Source organism: Juglans regia, chromosome 6, assembly GCF_001411555.2.
Source record: "Juglans regia cultivar Chandler chromosome 6, Walnut 2.0, whole genome shotgun sequence".
NCBI lineage: Eukaryota > Viridiplantae > Streptophyta > Magnoliopsida > Fagales > Juglandaceae > Juglans > Juglans regia.
The window spans coordinates 26,335,092-26,353,978 of record NC_049906.1 but is presented as its reverse complement, the minus strand read 5'-3'; the positions used below and the strand labels follow the sequence as shown (position 1 = coordinate 26,353,978).

The 18,887-nt window shown below is 31.7% G+C and overlaps 2 protein-coding genes across 2 annotated transcripts; both read right to left on the bottom strand.

Annotated features, from left to right (window-relative positions):
• Nucleotides 1-12,406: 12,406 nt before the first annotated feature.
• Nucleotides 12,407-14,827, bottom strand: LOC118348658 (protein FAR1-RELATED SEQUENCE 5-like). Its single transcript, XM_035690731.1, has 4 exons — nt 14,276-14,827; nt 13,328-14,174; nt 13,138-13,227; nt 12,407-12,426 (listed from the first exon to the last, which is right to left on the bottom strand). Exons 1-4 carry the CDS (start codon nt 14,825-14,827, stop codon nt 12,407-12,409), a joined length of 1,509 nt encoding a protein of 502 aa, XP_035546624.1.
• LOC118348657 (protein FAR-RED IMPAIRED RESPONSE 1-like) lies at nt 14,567-15,874 on the bottom strand. Its single transcript, XM_035690730.1, has 2 exons — nt 15,707-15,874; nt 14,567-15,599 (listed from the first exon to the last, which is right to left on the bottom strand). The coding sequence occupies exons 1-2, from the start codon at nt 15,872-15,874 to the stop codon at nt 14,934-14,936; spliced, it is 834 nt and encodes a 277-aa protein (XP_035546623.1). The 3' UTR covers nt 14,567-14,933.
• Nucleotides 15,875-18,887: the final 3,013 nt, after the last annotated feature.

Below are 18,887 nucleotides of genomic sequence, written 5' to 3'. Positions count from 1 at the left end.
CTTCAACCATATGACCTTTTTATATCGATCCTGGTGGCTATAATCTCTTTGTGACGATATCATGCATGCATGGGAACAGTCATGCACGAATTTCAAAGAATCATGACGATATATTATAAGAGTTTGTGAAGAAATTGATTTCAAATTGGTAACTGCTAATATATATATCTATATATATATAATTGGTAGCATTCGTATCGATCGAGTTGGTAGATGGTAGGAAAATTTTCCAGCCCACTAAACCATTAATCTATATAAAATCAAATGTGACTTTCAAAGTCTATCTTCCTTTTACGGAAATATAAAATCGAGTTGAATTGTTTATTTTATTTTGTGTAAGAATTTAAAAAAATTATAATGATTAGATGGAATGAGATGAGATGAGAAATTTTGTGAAAGTGAATGAGACCTATGTTTAACTTTTTAAAAATAAATAAATAAATAACATGGCAAACTCACATTTTCCTAAGAAAAAAATATTTGATAAGAAGCACGTGACAATTTTTCTAGAAGTCTGGTCATGTACGTATTAAAGAATTGTCATAGTTCGTGGTCTAAAAGACCAATCTAGTATTACAGAATATTGGCTAGGCTAATGAATCGTCAAGTCTTCCCAGTAGCGATGGCACTCCCAGGGAGTCACTTGTTTCAGAAGCACGAGCTAGGAATTCTCGAACTGATCAGGCTTGTTTTCTTGCCCCACGTGCCTCTCAGCTGGTTGTCTAACTTGCAACGAATTTTTCAACATGCATGAATGGTCTGTATTTGAAAATAGCAATATTTAAATCTCATCAAGAAAATAGCAATATTTAAATATTTCTTGCCTGATTGGAGTCTCAACTGTTCTCTTATGCTTGGGTTTAAAGAGGATAAAAGTAGATTGATCCTCGGGGTATTTTTTGTAAGATCGATGTTCACATAAAAATATATCTACAAATGCACAGAATCATAACAAGTAGTAAAGTGTTTTAAAGAAAACGGTAATCGAACCCACATAAAATAATTATGCTATTGAGTATTGAAAATGACTAAATTAATTACTATTTGGAAAAATAAAATTTGAAGAATGGTTTATCTAAATTAAGCTGAAGAAAAGAACATTAAAATTGAGATTTTAAAAATAATAAGAATAGATCTAGAGCATTTGACTTCACCTAACAAATCCCACATAATTTATTATTCCTTGTTATAGAATCTCGATTATCCAAAGTTGATGTTAAAAATCCCTTAACTATTCAATATTTTCTCTTGCACAAAACCAAAAATATCTCCAACTAATAAGTCAATATCTCTATGTGAATTTAACTAATTGGAGAATCATTAAGTTCTTTAGATTTTTCTTGAAAATCACACTAGTCGCGGTAACGCATCTCTGCTTTTGCTCAACTAATGGTGTTTAATCATAGAGCTTTAATCACAAATCAACTCTTGGTCTCATTGCAATCCAAAAGATCGAACAATAGTTAGTTAGAAAATTGCAAGCATTAAGAACAAGGAATAAACACTCAATCATATATAGAAATATTGAAAACAAAATAACTTGAAATATCAACTGTGTGTTCAATGTTAGGTTACTTCAAAGCCCTAGAAAATAAAATTAGTTCATAATAAAATTAAAAAGAAAAAGAATAAAACTGGTGTTCTTCGTTGGAGTTAGTTGATGAATCATGCGGCTCTCGCCTCTACTTCTCCAGATCTGCATCATTGAAAGAAACTCAAATAACAAACTCTGAACTATGGAAACCTAAATTTAGACTCTCTAAAACTCAAAACTCAAAACTCAAAAACCAAACACTAAAACTAAAACTACGATTAAGAACCAAAACTCTCTATTCATCCCACAAGACGAGATTAAATATATGTCAAAACTCAAATCCATAAACAAAATAAATGTGGCTACAATCTATTTTAAAAATCTAGAAAATAGTTTCTAAAAATAGATACATAAAAGGAAATTATCCTAAGAATATCGAAATTATCTAAAATAGAAGATTCAATTATATGCAACTTGAATTGCAGAGTTCAGGAGGATTTGATCGTCAATAGATTGATTGCGAAATTCGAAAGGGTCCCATCGAATAAATGTCGTGTACGCTGAATATAACTAACGGAAATATTTGTGTAGCACTGATGGAGTTGGTAGAGGGTAGAAAAGATTTCCAGCCTATTATACCATTAATATATATAAAATCAGATGTGATTTCCAAAGTCTATCTTACTTTTACGGAAAGATAAAATTTACTTAATGCATGCCAACAACTCAAAAGAAGAAAAAAGTCCCTTTCCCACGCGTGTAGCTGGCAATATAAGACAGATTAGCGTTGTGAATAATATATAAAGATATCATGTTATGTTGAGAAAACGATGTTTTTGGATGATATGTGATCGGTCAGACGAATTTTGTCAAGAAGTTTGAATAAGTAGTACGTATTGGAGTTGATAGCCTGCTTTCATGGAGTCATGAAAGCTTACTTAATTAGCGGCAGCAAAGACCAACCACGTGAAGATGGCGTACAAAATGTAGAAATTAAAAATAAAAGAAAAATCTATTTATCAATTTTTTATCATCATCATCTCAATATTCCTTAACGTGATATTAAATAATAAGCCTACATGTGAAATATAATACATATTTTTTAATCATTTAATATCACATCATGAGATAATCAGTAGATGATTGTAAAAGAGATGATAAGTAGCATTACTAAAAAATAAAACAAAATAAAGATAATATATGTCTCTATTTATAGGGAAATGAGACTAGAGAAATAATAAAGATAGAATAAATCAATGATACTGATTGATATACAATAAACTAAAGAACAATGCTAATGGAGCCCTTGATCAAATTTACCGCTTGATTATTTTAATTTTTTTAGTTTTTTAATTTTTACATAATGATTAAAAAAGTGACTATTAGTGAAGTTGTGTTTTTTTTTTTTTTTTTCTTAATGATTAAGAATGTTAAAATATATTAAAAAGTTGTATTCATTGACGAAAATATTCACATTCTTTTTCCCAAGATAGTCATAAATTTAAAATTGGATGGTCTAGTCGGTGGCATGGCTCATTGGAGGGACGAGCGCTGGTGCCCGTGCATGGGCCTATCACACCTGTGGAGGAGGGAGGAGCAGTAAAATCGACAACCGATAGATCTAGAGGTGAGGAGTCCAATTGTGCCATTGCCGAATGGTGTATTTTGTTTATTGGACAGAGTTTCCTACCATATTGAATTGGAGGAAACTTCATCCAAACAATCTATAATTAAAGACAATTCGCATCTGTTAAACAAGTGATTTTTTTTTTAACAGTCTAAGTTATTGGACTATACCGCTAGTTTATTCTGATTTTTTTTAGTATTTTTAAACAATATGTTTAAAAAAAAAATACACACTAAGGACTCATTTGTTTTCGTAGATGAGAAGAGATGAATTGAGATAAAAGTTAAAAGTTGAATAAAATATTATTAGAATATATTTTCTAAATATTATTTTTGTTTTGATATTTAAAAAGTTGAATTGTTTATTTTATTTTGTGTGGTAATTTAAAAAAATTATAGTGATCTTATAAAATATGATGAGATAAGAAATTTTGTGAAACTGAATGAAACTTAAAAGATAGTTAGTGATAACTTTTTTAACTATTTAAAAATAAATAAATAAATAAAATATATTAAGGGTCAAACCCTATACAAATCTATGACGTGGCAAACTAACATTTTTCCAAGAAAAAATATTTGATTATGGAATAATTTTACATACAATCGTAAAACGCGCAAATGTCGTGCAGTCACTTTGAAAAAGAGTAAGATTCACTATTTAAAAATTAATTTATTTTCATGTAGATTTCATATTTATTTTTTTTTTTTTAAATGACTGTACGTTATTTACACACTCATGACTATAAATATCATTTCTCTTAATTATGAGATGGTGATAAGAAGCACGTGACAATTTTTCTGGAAGCCTGGCCATGTATTGAAGAATTGTCATATCTGGTGGTCTAAACGATCAATCTAGTACTACAGAATGTTGGCACTCCCAATCAACCGTCAAAGTCTTCCTGGTTTCAAACAAAAAAAAAAAAACCGACAAAGTCTTCCTAGTAACGATGGCGCACTCCCAGGGAGTCACTTGTTTATAAAGAAGCACGTGCTAGGAATTCTCGAACTCAGGCCTATCTGTCTTTGAAAATAGCAATATTTAAATCTCATCAAGAAAATAGCAATATTTAAATATCATGCAAATATAGGAACATGACTCATGCACGAATTTCAAAGAATCTTGTATATATTATTAGAGTTTGTCAAGGGAGCCGACTAGTGATCAGGATTGGCAGCTGCTAATATATATATATAATTGCTAGCTAATATATATAATTAAACGGATCGGTTTCAAATTGATTTTGTGTAGCATTCGTATCCATCGAGTTGGTAGATGGTAGAAAAAATAATATATCAATACAATTAAAATTATTTCTTTAATCATTAAATAAATAAATAAAAAAATCAAATGTGCCAACAACCCAAAAGAAGAAAAAAGTCCCTTTCCCACGTGTGTAGCTGACAACATATATAAGACAGATTAGCGTTGTGAATAATATATAAAGATATCCTGTTTTGTTGAGAAAACCATGTTTTTGGATGGTATGTGCACGTGATCAGTCAGACGAATTTTGTCAAGAAGTTTGAATAAGTAGTAGGTGTTGGAAAATATTTTGAAATATTTTGTAAACTAAAGAATATATAAAATAATAATAATAAATTAGAAAGAAAGAATCTGGTATTAAGGCACGTTGAGATGGATACTTTCCTTAGAGTAGATTCTGCCGTCTCCAATTATAAACATGCACTAAGCTTCTTGACAGTCTACTCCTAAGATACAATAATATCGATTCCTGTTAATCTTCTCGTCGGTGCACACAAAAGGAAATCCTCGAACCCATTATAAAATATCCAAAGCCCAAAGAAAGAAAGACAAAAAGAAAGAGGAAGTATTTCTCTAATTTTTGTAGAGAATTTGAAGATCATGAATTTGTGGATGGGGTTCCCTATTTATAGAGAATGAAAGAGGACTCGTGAAAAGTCACAACTTATTTAAATGAAATGGTACATGTAAAAAGTCACTTGTTAAAAGTCTACATGTAAAAATTGTGAAAAGTCACAACTTATTTAAATGAATGAACACTTTTGAGAAGTCACAACTTCTCAAATATTAGAGAATATATTAAAAATATTTCTAATTCACCAAATGGCACAACCCTTTGTTTGGTTGGGAAGCGATTAAGGCTTATATCCCCAAGAGGCATACATTGGTTCAAGTACCAATACACATTTTCATTTAAATCTAGATAACTGAACCGATACATTGAACAATGGTAAGAGTTCACATTATTTTCACTTTATATCAAATATTTTAATCATTTCTTAGTTGAAAAACCAACTATCTCCCGCCTGATTAAAATATTTTAAAGAACGGAATAAAATACAATTTTCTTTGGACTAAGTAATATGTATCAATAAAGGTAACTTGCGGCTTTGAACGTCTACCTAGTGTTAGCGTGTTTCCTGAGAAATCCATGGTGAATTAAGTCTTAAACCAAAATCTTTTAACTCAGGCTTCTCCACACCACACACATAATACGACATATTTCAGGTTCCTTTTAACTCAGACTTTGTTTAGCATTTAACATTGTTTTTTAAAAAAAAAAAAATAAGGCCTCGTATATTTTTGTAGATGAGATGAGATGAGCTGAGATAAAAGTTAAAAGCCAAAAGTTGAATAAAATATTATTAAAATATATTTTTTAATATTATTTTTGCTTTGATATTTGAAAAAGTTAAATTGTTTATTTATTTTGTATGAGAATTTGAAAAAATTGTAATGATTAATTGAAATGAGATGCAATGAAAAATTTAGTAAAAGTGAAGGAGACCTAAGGGTAGCTAGTGATAACTTTTTTAACTATTTAAAAATAAATAAATAAATAAAATATATTAAGGGTCAAACACTTTCATAAGAAAAAATATTTGATCATGAGATTAGGGCTGTAATCGAGCTGAGTGAGCCGATCTTTGGTTTGCCGAGCTCAACTCAACTCAAAATACTCGAGCTCGAGATTTTTTTTATTCTTTGTTCGAGCTCGACTCGATAAGCTAAACTCTCAACTCGAGCTCGAGCTTAAGCTCGAATTGTTTATTTTTTTTATTTTTTAAATAAGATTTAATAATTAATAAAATAAATAAATAAATAAATAAAAGATCTAATATTGAATTTTACAACTAACAAGTAAAACCTCTATTATGTACGTTCGAACGTGGAAGGCATAATGGCTATGTACTTGAAACGTCGTAAGTTCAAACGTTCTGTCAAAACATTTGAATGTTACGACACAGAATGGCTGACTCAGCCATTCTCGAAAATCACGTACCACGATTCTAAGTGGGCAAATGCCACCAAAGAAATGAAGTATACCCTTCAAGAAATTTTTCTACGGTGACCATTTGGCCAATAGCAACCCGTGGTGGCTGGAAAATAGAGTTGAAAATCTGGCTACCACTAGAGTTCGGTTTACAAGTTTCCTACTAAATCTTGAAAAGAGACATGTAAGAGGACAAAAGAGAGATTCTTACCTTTTTGTGACGGTTGTGGCGGGGTTTAGTGGCGGCATGCAACGGTGGAGAGATATTGGTAACGACGTGAAAATGACATTTCCCCGTTTCGGTTTGGGGCTTATATACACAAAATATCTGAACATCATTCTAACATTCGAATGTAGAAGGAAACGTTCGAACCTGAGAAAATATTATGTTCGAACATTTTGCCATTGAATTTCCAAAAATCGATTAATAATATATTATATTATTAATATATGTTATATATTATAATGTATATTGTAACATATAGCATAATATAGTATATTGTTGTTAGTTTTATTAATTATAGCCAAATGTCTATGTTATGCATTAATTTGTTCCTCGTTAATTAAATATATACTGTTTTATTTCTAAATGTGAACATCATATTAGTAATTTTAAATAAAGCAATTTATTAAGAATTTTAAAACTTCTGAAATTGTGTTAATAATGTTGGATAAATTATTAAAGTATAAAGTAATGAAATTAAAGTAATGTTCGATACTAATAGTGTCAATTAATTCCCAATAATTGATATTAGATTTTAAGAATATATTATGTTCTTAATAATAATATTATATTAGTATTACTATATATTAGTATACTATATAGTATTATATATATTATAGTCCAATATAATAATAACTAGTATATTTGTATGTTACTATATACTTACTATACACTAATACTATATATATAATGGAAAAACAATTCACAATATAATTAAATTCATGTATGCATTTATAACAAGACATATAATCATTTTTATAATCTTTTCGTAGACCATACTTTAAATGAGGAGTATTTTTATAAAATAATTTGTAAAAATAATCATATTTTGCAAAAATATTCTTAATTTAAAACATAATTATATAATTAATTGTATGGAAATACAAAACCGTTTGAATGTTATTGGTGACGTTCAAACGTTGAAATGATATGTTCAAACGTTCGAACATAAATAGACTACCATTCAAATACACGTTCGAATGGTCGAACGTGTATGGATTAACATTTGAACGTTAATGAAAAAATGGTGGGAATTTTCCCGTGTGATCCACTGGAACCATTAGGGTCTCAACATTCGAACGTAAATAGACTAACGTTCGAACGTTGCGGCACTTGATGCAACGACTTTGCATTTGAAAAGTCATTGCAAGAAGTTTATTTACTAAACAGAATGTCTTCGTTAGGTTTTGTAATAGGTATACAAAAATAAAATAAAAATATAGACACCCTAGATAAGTCTAGGGCGTGTTTAAGGAATAGGGAAGAAACATTTCTTCCCCATTTCTTCTTCCAACGGACAAATATTATTTAAAAAGACACTTGTGAAAAGTCACAACTTATTTAAATGAATGAACACTTTTGAGAAGTCACAACTTCTCAAATATTAGAGAATACATTGAAAATGTTTCTAATTCACCAAATGGCACAACCCTTTGTTTGGTTGGGAAGCGATTAAGGCTCATATCTCTAAGAGGCATACATTGGTTCAAGTACCAAGACACATTTTCATTTAAACCTAGATAACCGAACCGATACATTGAACAATGGTAATGGTTCACATTATTTTCATTTTACATCAAATATTTTAATCATTTCTAAGTTACAAAACCAACAATCTCCCACCTGATTAAAATATTTTAAAGAACAGAATAGCATAAAATTTTCTTTAGACTAAGTAATATGTATCAATAAAGGTAGCTTGTGGCTTTGAAAGTCTACCTAGTGTTAGCGTGTTTCCTGAAAGATCCATGGTGAATAAAGTCTTAAACCAAAATCTTTTAACTCAGGCTTCTCCACACCACACATATAGTACGACACATTTCAGGTTCCTTTTAACTCAGACTTTGTTTAGCATTCTTAAACATTGTTTTTTTTTTTTAAAAAAAATAAGGCCTCGTTTATTTTTGTAGATGAGATGAGATGAATTGAAATAAAATTTAAAAGCTAAAAGTTGAATAAATATTGTTAAAATATATTTTTTAATATTATTTTTGTTTTGATATTTGAAAAAGTTGAATTATTTATTTATTTTGTATGAGAATTTGAAAAAACTGTAATAATTAGTTGAAATAAGATGCGATGAAAATTTTTGTAAAAGTGAACGAGACCTAAGAGTAGCTAGTGATAACTTTTTTAACTATTTAAAAATAAATAAATAAATAAAATATATTAAGGGTCAAACACTTTCCTAAGAAAAAATATTTGATCATGAGATTAGGGTTGTAATCGAGCCGAGTGAGCCGATCTTTGGTTTGCTAAGCTCGGCTCAACTCAAAATACTCGAGCTCGAGATTTTTTTTATTCTTTGTTCGAGCTCGACTCAATAAGCTAAACTCTCAACTCAAGCTCGAGCTCGAGCTCGAATTGTTTATTTATTTTTATTTTTTAAATAAGATTTAATAATTAATAAATTAAATAAATAAGTAAATAAAAGATCTAATATTGAATTTTACAACTAACAAGTAAAACCTCTATTGAATTAGAAAATTTTCAAAAGTTTATAAATAATTAATATCTAACTAGTTGATATTTATCCAAAATAACAAATAAACCAATTCTCAAATAAACCAACAACAATTATAAAAACTATTGAGACAAACAATAAAAAAATAGAAATCGCACACTTTACCACCTATTCGCTTCTTATTGATTGGATGTAATCATAATGCCAAATGGTAGGATGGTAATTTGCTGATCGTCGGACAATAGTAGAGTCAATACTTGAGTTTTCTTCAGGAGCCATTCTTTGGAAAGGATGAGATACATCGCCACCTTTTCCTCTTGTTAAAGTTGAGACGGGTCTTTTAGGTGGGAGCAATGTAGAGAGTTTGCAATTTTGGATTGAATCAAGAATGCTAAGATGCATTGCGTAAGCCATTAGTACTTAAGCTTTGCTTTTCTGTTTAAATGGATTGTTGTGAAACATATGCTTTTAGCCTTCAACCATATGACCTTTTTATATCGATCATGGTGGCTATAATCTCTTTGTGACGATATCATGCATGGGAACACTCATGCACGAATTTCAAAGAATCTAATATAATTGATTTCAAATTGGTAGCTGCTAATATATATCGAAAATGCTAAATGCAACCGGCTCATGCAACCGAATTGTAACCGCCACATCAGTTTAATGAGACGGTGTGTTTCATTTAAGAGAGAACTGTCAACCGAAGGACCAAATGGACTCAAGTGAAACGGTGTGTTTTACTTTTCCCCTTCTCCCTTCTCCCTTCTCTCTGCGTCCGTCCCCTTCTCCCGAACCCTAACACGAAGCTCGCACACGAAGGCAGATTTGTTGGAGACACGGACGCCCACACGAAACGGAAGGAAGCGATTTTGTGAATCTGGGCAATCAATCAAGTCATTGAGGTAACCTCCCCGATTTTGATTTTGATTTTGATTTCGATTTCAATTACAAATAACGTTTCAATTTCACGAGTCCTGGACTAGAAATTTACAATAATATAGCAACAACATGAGAAATTTTGGTCTGTCAGATTTGAGAAGATATCTTGATGGAGATTTAAATAGTTGTATTAACTGTTAGCTAAAAGAGTGAAAATTTCAAATCTGTTGCACATCCATTTGTTGAGTGCTCTATTGCTGGTTGTTTTGCTGGTGGTTGAGACATACATGGTCCATAAAAATGAAAAAAAAAAAAGACTAAATAAATGCAGTTCAAGTTAATAATACAGAACATGATTTAACTGAACCAACAATGAAAGCTCAAACAACAATGTATTGGACACGTTCATATATTTGGTAAGCAAAGATACATTAAACTATATCTTAATTATATGTGACAAGCCAGATCCTATATGTTTCTAGCAAGCAAAAAGAATCTTACTTTGCAGTTTCATCACATAAGGAACTATATTTGGAATTTCTATTCATTCTTATGCATGAAGTTAATAGGCTCCAGCCGTCTTCTGCATCATGGTTTTTCTTGCATCTAATTGCACCAAGTTAATTGCATTTTCTTATTGGCAGATTAGTAATATAATTTAACGTATCTCAAAATGAAATCTGTTCTTGCTTGTCGTGACCATTTTGTTTGTTGTTGAGTTTTATTTTTTTGGTTGTATTTGGGCATTTGAAAGGGAGATTTGCGTGTGGGTGTCTTGTCGTGACCATTTTGTTTATTGTAAGTTGCAAAGATTGAGAAAAAGCGACAGATAGTTCATTTTCTGGTGAAAATGAATCCAGTTTGTTTTTTTTTTTTCAAGCGACAGAAGAAAAGTAATGGATTGTAGAAGGTGTATTTCTTCAAAATCTTTTGGTTGTATTTTTTTTTTATTGAGTTTGTTCGATGGTATTACCGGATTCCTTCTCACCAGTTTGATATGGAAGTGGCAGCCCATTAAATATTATGAAGATCATACTTGCTTTTAAGCACCTGTCATTATATTAATTGAATCTGCATTCTGTTTTTGGAATGTCCAAAGTGGGAATAGCAGGATGACTAATTAGATTTTTTTATGACTTATGAGAAAGGTGTCTCAAACTTATTAAATTTTGTATAAAAACATACTAATATGATTAATCAGGAATAGTTATTACTATAGAATACTTCCCATGCACTTTGGTTGCACCTCTCTGCACTTTTAATAAAATTTTTGCATTAACTGTCTAAACATAGTTGGGAATTTGTTATTTACTCCTCAAAAATGCAACAAAGCCTGTCTAGATTATTGTTATGTCAAAAGTCAGTACTCTGTCCTTCAGAAAATACATATTTGAAATCACTGGATTGAAGTAAGTAGGCAAAAGGTGCTATCCTATTCTAATTAGCTAATGTCTTGCTTTAGCCAGATTTGAACTTGAAGGTTTTCAATGGGAATTCAATAAAGCTAATATTTAGCTGCTTTGCCCAATAGAATATGTTAATGGGTGAAGTAATAACAAATATATTTGTTGCATCTCACAGTTTGGGAAAGATCCTTGCATCTCACAATTGGAATTCAATAAAGCTAATGTCTTGCTTTATACATCAGTACTATATTTGTTTTTTCCTTCCCATTAAAAGATCCTTGATGTTAGCAGTTTGGGAAAACTTTGTCTCATATTTTGACTATTTGAGCTTTCATTGCTGGTTATTGAGTGCTCTATCGCTACACATGCATTTGTTGAATGCTCTAAAGGTAATTACATGACTTCTAATGTAACATGTTTAATAATTGATTAATATTACGTACATCTAACATTTTTTATATATGTTTGCAAATATCAGGGATTACTATACTGCAAGTATTTCAAGGAGGCAGATAGTGATCAATACATAGAGCCTGGATCTACAAGAAAGAAAAAATGAAATGTTAAGGAATGAGAAAGAGGTTGAGCAGAGACTCCGCGATATCAAGAAGAGGGAGATTGAGCTCCGTAAGATGGCGGATGAAATAAGGCGTTTACGCACACTACTCCGACTGTATTAGGCTTTTGTAGTTGTTGTATCATATTGCTTAGTAGTATTTAGGTGATTTTTGGAAGGTTGTATTGGGCCTTTGTAGTTGTTGTGTCATGGTTTGTAAATCATGGATGAAACTCTTATAATCAGAAACTTGTGCAAAAATCAATGTGTCATGTTCTTTTTATTTTTGTAAATTATCAGGAACCTGTGCAAAAATCTATGTGACTCGTTCTTTATTTGTGTAAATTATCAGGAACCTGTGCAAAAATCAAAGTGACTTATGTTCCTTATTTTTTTTGTAAATTATCAAGAACCTGTGCAAAAATCAATGCGACTCATGTTCTTTTTTATTATTATTGTAAATTATCAGAACCTGTGCAAAAATCAATGTGACTCATGTTGACTCTTGGAATGCCTAACAAAAATGCAAAAACTCTTGGAATCATGGCTACTTGAATCATAAAGCTATCCATTAGAATATTATTAGCTCAAAAAATACAAATAATTACATTATCTAGCTATCCATCATAATATTATATTCAATACAAAAAGCTATCCATCAGAATATTACATGACCTTTCACAACATGAGCAAGGTATTTCAAGATCCATTTGTCCACATATTTCGATTAGCATATTTCCACATATTTCCATCAACAAAAAAACTATTCATCAGAATATTACATTCAATACATCCAATACATCCAATACACAACAAAAATGTGTTATGTTTGTGTTTCAATGAATTACAACCAAAATATACACATTGGACATCAGAATATTATGCAACCATCTCATTGCGCTGGTTGTGATCCATCCAAGTCAAGTTGCACCGGTTGTGATCCATCCAACCCAAATTGCATCTGTAGCAAATAATATTCAAATATTAATCTGATATTTATATTACTATTTAAATATTCAAATGTTAGTGAACAAACACTTTGTTGACTCGGAATCACTGTTTCTTGGAGCTGGGTTCCACTTATGTCAAAAGCTGAGCTGTCTGGAACAAACTGGTGATAAATACTCGTCAGGAAACGGGAGAATATTGTAATTCAATTTTAAATATATAACTAATAATATACCTGCATGCCACCTGCTGTAGACATATCTATCTCTGAATGGCCAAATAAATTCCTGCAAGTATCCATAACTGGTATATCTCGTCCATCTCGCTAATAATCAAGTAACAAATAACATTTTTTTATTAGATTATATTTGCATTAATAAAATATAAAACAAACATGTAAATCTTTAAAATGTGCACTTGTTTACTTTTCCTCTTTACTGGTGCTTTCTTTGTCTTCGCTTTAACTTTCTGCATGTCTTTCTCCATCCTAGATGCTCTCCTCAAATATGGGGGTCTGCCTTTTCCTCTCACAACATGTGGACTGAATACTTGCTTTGAACTACCAGCTGTAGGTGTGTCTTTCGTCGTACAACCAACATTGGAATCCGTTAGGGTGATCGATGGGGGTTCTTGGTTGTCCACAGAATATAAGTCAATCATTGCATATAACATTGCAATTGCATCCTCAGTATGCTCTTTCGAACCCGCTGCATGAGTAATCATCTTATAGCAAATATTCAGTAGACTTGAATATCTGTTAGCATCTGCCCACTGATCCCCTGCGTCATAGCTGCTGTGAATTAACGTGTATCTCATTTTGATGTCCTTCCGCCATCGATCTAAAATGTACCTATCTGGTAATGATTTGATCCCGTTACACTTAAATACAGTCAAAATGTGCATACACAATATCCCCTTCATCTGAAATAACCCATAAGAACACTTTGCAGCTGCATCTTCCTCACTAAAGTCCACAGAATATGTAACCAACTTAGTGAACTCTTCCACACAAACTTCATCCTCTACCAGATAGGTTTTTACTACACCATCCCTCTTAAGTAAAACTGGATCCAAATCGATGATGCCGGTAAGTTGCTGTTGAACTTCCCTGAATTTTGCATTCGTGTACAAATCTTGAAATCTCTTTTCAATTGGAGATCTAGATATGCAGGGAATTGTGACATTGAATGAGTGAAAGTCCGTGCTATTTTCATTCTCAATTTTCTTTTTTTGCTCGTTGTCAAACTGGTCCACAAACTCTTTCAGGTTTGTCTTAGAATGCACATAACTGTAAAAAAAAATGCATTCATGCTCTCGCTCCACTGGGTTGTACTCATTCCAACCCAAAAAAACTCTTTCAAGAATGTCAGTACCCAATGCTCACGCTCAGCGAATAGACTTTGCAGCCATGCATTTTCATGCAAGTTGTACGTGGTGATTAACTCATCCCAACATTTCTCAAACTCTTCAACAGATTGAGTGTCATAGACACATTTCATCAATGCACTTTTCAGCCCACTTTTGTAGGAACCATGAGAGCCAAGCTTCTCGGGGACTTTTTTCAGTATATGCCATAAACAAAATCTATGTCGGCTTTCCGGAAAGACAATAGAAATTGTATTTTTCATTGCTCTGTCCTGATCTGTGATAATAGCTTTCAGAGCTATACCATCCATACAATGCAACCAAGTTTGGAATAACCATACAAAGGTCTCCGTATCCTCACTAAAAATCAACCATGCTCCCAACAAAATTGACTGGTCGTGGTGGCTTACACCAACAAATGGTGCAAAGGGCATATCATATCTATTCGTCAAATATGTGGTGTCGAATGTAACCACATCACCAAAAAACTGATATGCTGCCCTACTACGGGGGTCTGCCCAAAAGACATTCTTTAATCTCCCGTCATAATCTAAATCCATCAACGCAAAGAACCCTGGATTTTTGTACTGCATCCTTAAAATATACTCTCGAAGTGCTCTAGCGCCACCTTTCCCAAGTCGCAAATGTCTTGCCTTGTCGATATAATTACGACAATCTTTTTCTAAAAAATGGGAGGTTATCGAATCCTCCCGCGCCAACAACAAGACTGCCAAAGTTCTTATTCATTCGGATGCCAGCCAAGTCATTTGTATCTAGAACTCTTTTTACAGTCTCGCTAACTTCTCTATTACAACGAAAGAAGCGAGATTTCTGTGGACTAAGGCCGTGATTATGGATATTATGAACTGTTGTCAACCGCACATTTCTCTCAACTTTTAAGGCATTAATCTTTGCCTTACATTCTGTCTTTCCTGTCAGACGTGGTTTGGCGAGATTCAACGATTTATTCCGGGCCTTCCCACCGCAGGCACAAGCAAGGGTGACATATCTAATAGTCCCATCGTCCGCCTTCTTACTCCTTTTTGTCATCACCCCAAACCCACATTTTTTGCCATATTCCTTATAATAACTCAATAATTCTTCAAAAGAATTAAATTCCATCCCCGACTTTGGAACCTCAATTTCATCACCACCATCTTTTTGGACACACTCAGGTGTCCTGGCATGACTATCCTCTTTACTTTCCTCATTGACTTTAGAGGAAGTACATAGCGCTTCAGTTTCCCTACAATCGGGTGTATCCTCTGTACAAACTCTTAAGCTTGTTACGGAGCTTGTAGTGATGAGAGAAATCGGAGGTCTCATCCCATACTGAAAATGGTAACCAACATTTTGCTTAAAACACAAAAATGAAAGCTATTAAACTTCCAAAAAAATATAATGTTAAAAAAAATACAAAAACAGAGTTGCATCACCACCTGAATGTTGCTTGGATATTGGTCGCCATTTGGGTATGGCATAAAAGCCGGTGACCATGCAGCCACTAGTCCATGCCAACCGTGCATGTAATTTGAAAGGTTTGGAGCAGTTAAAGGATTTGAGCTAGATGGTATAAGAGGAGATGAGTGTTCTTCTCCTTTTTCCATGCTGATAATTCCAAGGAGAGCTATATATTGGCGCTTTAGTATAACAACTTATGTTATTCAATTCAAATTAGTTGTAAATACATCAAATATTAAAAATGAAATTGATTGATATGATGTTATCATATAATTCACATGATCTTATATATATATATATATATATCAATAATGTAATTAGTATAAAAATAAACAAATTTATAAGTAAAATGATTGATGAGCACAAAAAAAAAAAATTATATTATACGAAAATGAGTAATCATATACATACAATCACTTTTACAACTAAGTTTCAAATCTGGCTAAAGAAAGACATTAGCTAATTAGAATAGGACAACACCTTTTGCCTACTTACTTCGAGCCAATGATTTCAAATATGTATTTTCTGAAGTGCAGAGTACTAACCTATGTCATAACAATAATCTAGACAGGCTTTGTTGCATTTCTGAGGAGTAAATAACAAATTCCCAACTATGTTTAGATAGTTAATGCAAAATTTTTATTAAAAGTGCAGAGAGGTGCAACGTAAGTGCATGGGAAGTATTCAAAAGTAATAACTATTCCAGATTAACCATATTAGTATGTTTTTATACTAATGGAAATATGTAAACCTAAAAATAGCTGGCCACAAGCAATCTAAAATTTTTCAGTTTAATGATATAAAAGGTCCTGGTAAATAAATCTTTAAGCAATCTAAAATTTAATAAGTTTGAGGCACCTTTCTCATAAGTCATAAAAAAATCTAGTTAGTCATGCTGCTATTCCCACTTTGGACATTCCAAGAACAGAATGCAGATTCAATCAATATAATGATAGGTGCTTAAAAGTAAGTATGATCTTCATAATATTTAATGGGGTGCCACTTCCATATCAAACTGGTGAGAAGGAATCCAGTAATACCATCGAACAAACTCAATAAAAAAAAAAATAAAACCAAAAGATTTTGAAGAATAGACCTTTTACATTCCATTCCTTTTCTTCCGTCGCTTCAAGAAAAAAAAAAAGCAAACTGGATTCATTTTCACCAGAAAATGATCTGTCGCTTTTTCTCAATCTTTGCAACTTACAGCAAACAAAATGGTCATGACAAGACACCCACACGCAAATCTCCCCTTCAAATGCCCAAATACAACCAAAAAAAATAAAACTCTAACAGCAAACAAAATGGTAGACACCCACATGAAAATGAGGGCTTGATGATTTCGATATAACTGAAGCTAGCCACAGAGACAACACAAAACTACAAAAAATACAAGATTGATCTACAAGTTCTTCATGCTCACGATGAGATTTACCTTCTTCTCCGTCAAACTAGTCGAACAGAGATGGACCACAAAAAAATGGGTAAAACTGGCCAAACTGGTACCCTATGATTCACACATGGAGATGACGCAGTGAGGAAGGAAACAGAGCTATGATTCACACACGGGAGATCCAAAAACGATGACGATGCTATGAGGAACAGAGCTGTTCTTCATGTTTTCTTTTACTGTATTGAAATAAATCTTCTCTCTCGTTTCTTGCATTTGTTTTTTTTTTGTTGCCCAAAGGTTGCATGAGCCGGTGGTATATAGAAGAACTCAATATATATATATAATAATAGAAGAACTCAATATATATATATAATAATCTACTCAATATATATATATATATATATATATATATATATTATAGGCTGTAGGCTGTAGTCTTGGTTTGGCTGGAAGGAAAGGAAAGCGTTGGCTCCAAGTCTTTAGCCCTATCACGGAGTCATCAATCAAGTCTTCAAGGAAAGGAAAGCAATAATGCATTCTTGCTGAAGGTAGTCTCCAAATATCATAAATATAAATATTTTTTAATTTTTAATTTTCTTTTCATCTAATAATGACTTAATTATTATAATTTTTTAATATTTTTAAATAAAGAAAAAAATTAATTTTTTTTAAAATTTCAAAATAAAAATTATATTAAAAAATTATATTCTAACAATATTTTAACTTTATAATATTTTTATTCATTTTTTTCTCTTTTCTCAAAATCTATAAAATATCTTAGCTCAAACCATTTATTACTATTCATAAACTATTTTACTACAATTATTATTATTTACAAATCTCTCATCTCTTCTCAATATCCAAACGAGACCTTAATCTATTTGTAAATCACTCTATCGAGTTTAAATTATTTATAAATTTTCTCAATGAGTTTGCAAATTTTTATAACAGGGCAAGTTTGGTAACCAAAACAAAACACAAAATTCTTATCTCATCTCATCTCATCATTACATATTTTTCAAATCTCCATACAAAATATAATAAACAATTCAACTTTTTCAAATCTCAATACATTTTTTTCAAATCTCAAAATAATAATAATATTAAAACATAATATTTTAAACGTCAAAACAAAACACAAAATTCTCATCTCATCCCCCAAACCTGCCCTTCCTCTTGTCTTTCTACCGTCCATTCATCTATTCGAAATTAGTTTAACCAATCAGAACTTGACACATGACATATAAATGCCATGTCAACACCCTTATAAAAAAAAATCTAAAAATTAGAATAAAAATATATTTAAAAGAATCTATAAAATTAAGATAAATATTTTTGAAGTGTAGATATTTCTGCACGATAAATATTTTTAATTAGACATGGAACCGAGGTGTCAAATTTTATTTGAAATGCATATCACAGGTGGTGTACTTATATATGGTTAGTGAGCATCGTTACAAGTACTTCATGGAAGGGTCTTATTTAATAATGTTAGAGTAATGCTACATACAGTCGTGGAATGCGCAAACGCCGTACAGTCGCTTTGAAAAAGAGTGGGATTCACTATTAAAAAATTAATTTCTTTTCAGGTGGGTCCCTTATTTATTCACTTTTTTCAAAGCGACTGCACGGCGACTGCACGCTCACGACTGCAAGTATCATTTCTCATAATGTTATTGATGCCAAAGTCTTGGGTTAGTCTCTTAATCTATGTTTCCTTCCAGTCTTATTTAATAATGTTATTGATGCCAAAGTCTTGGGTTAGT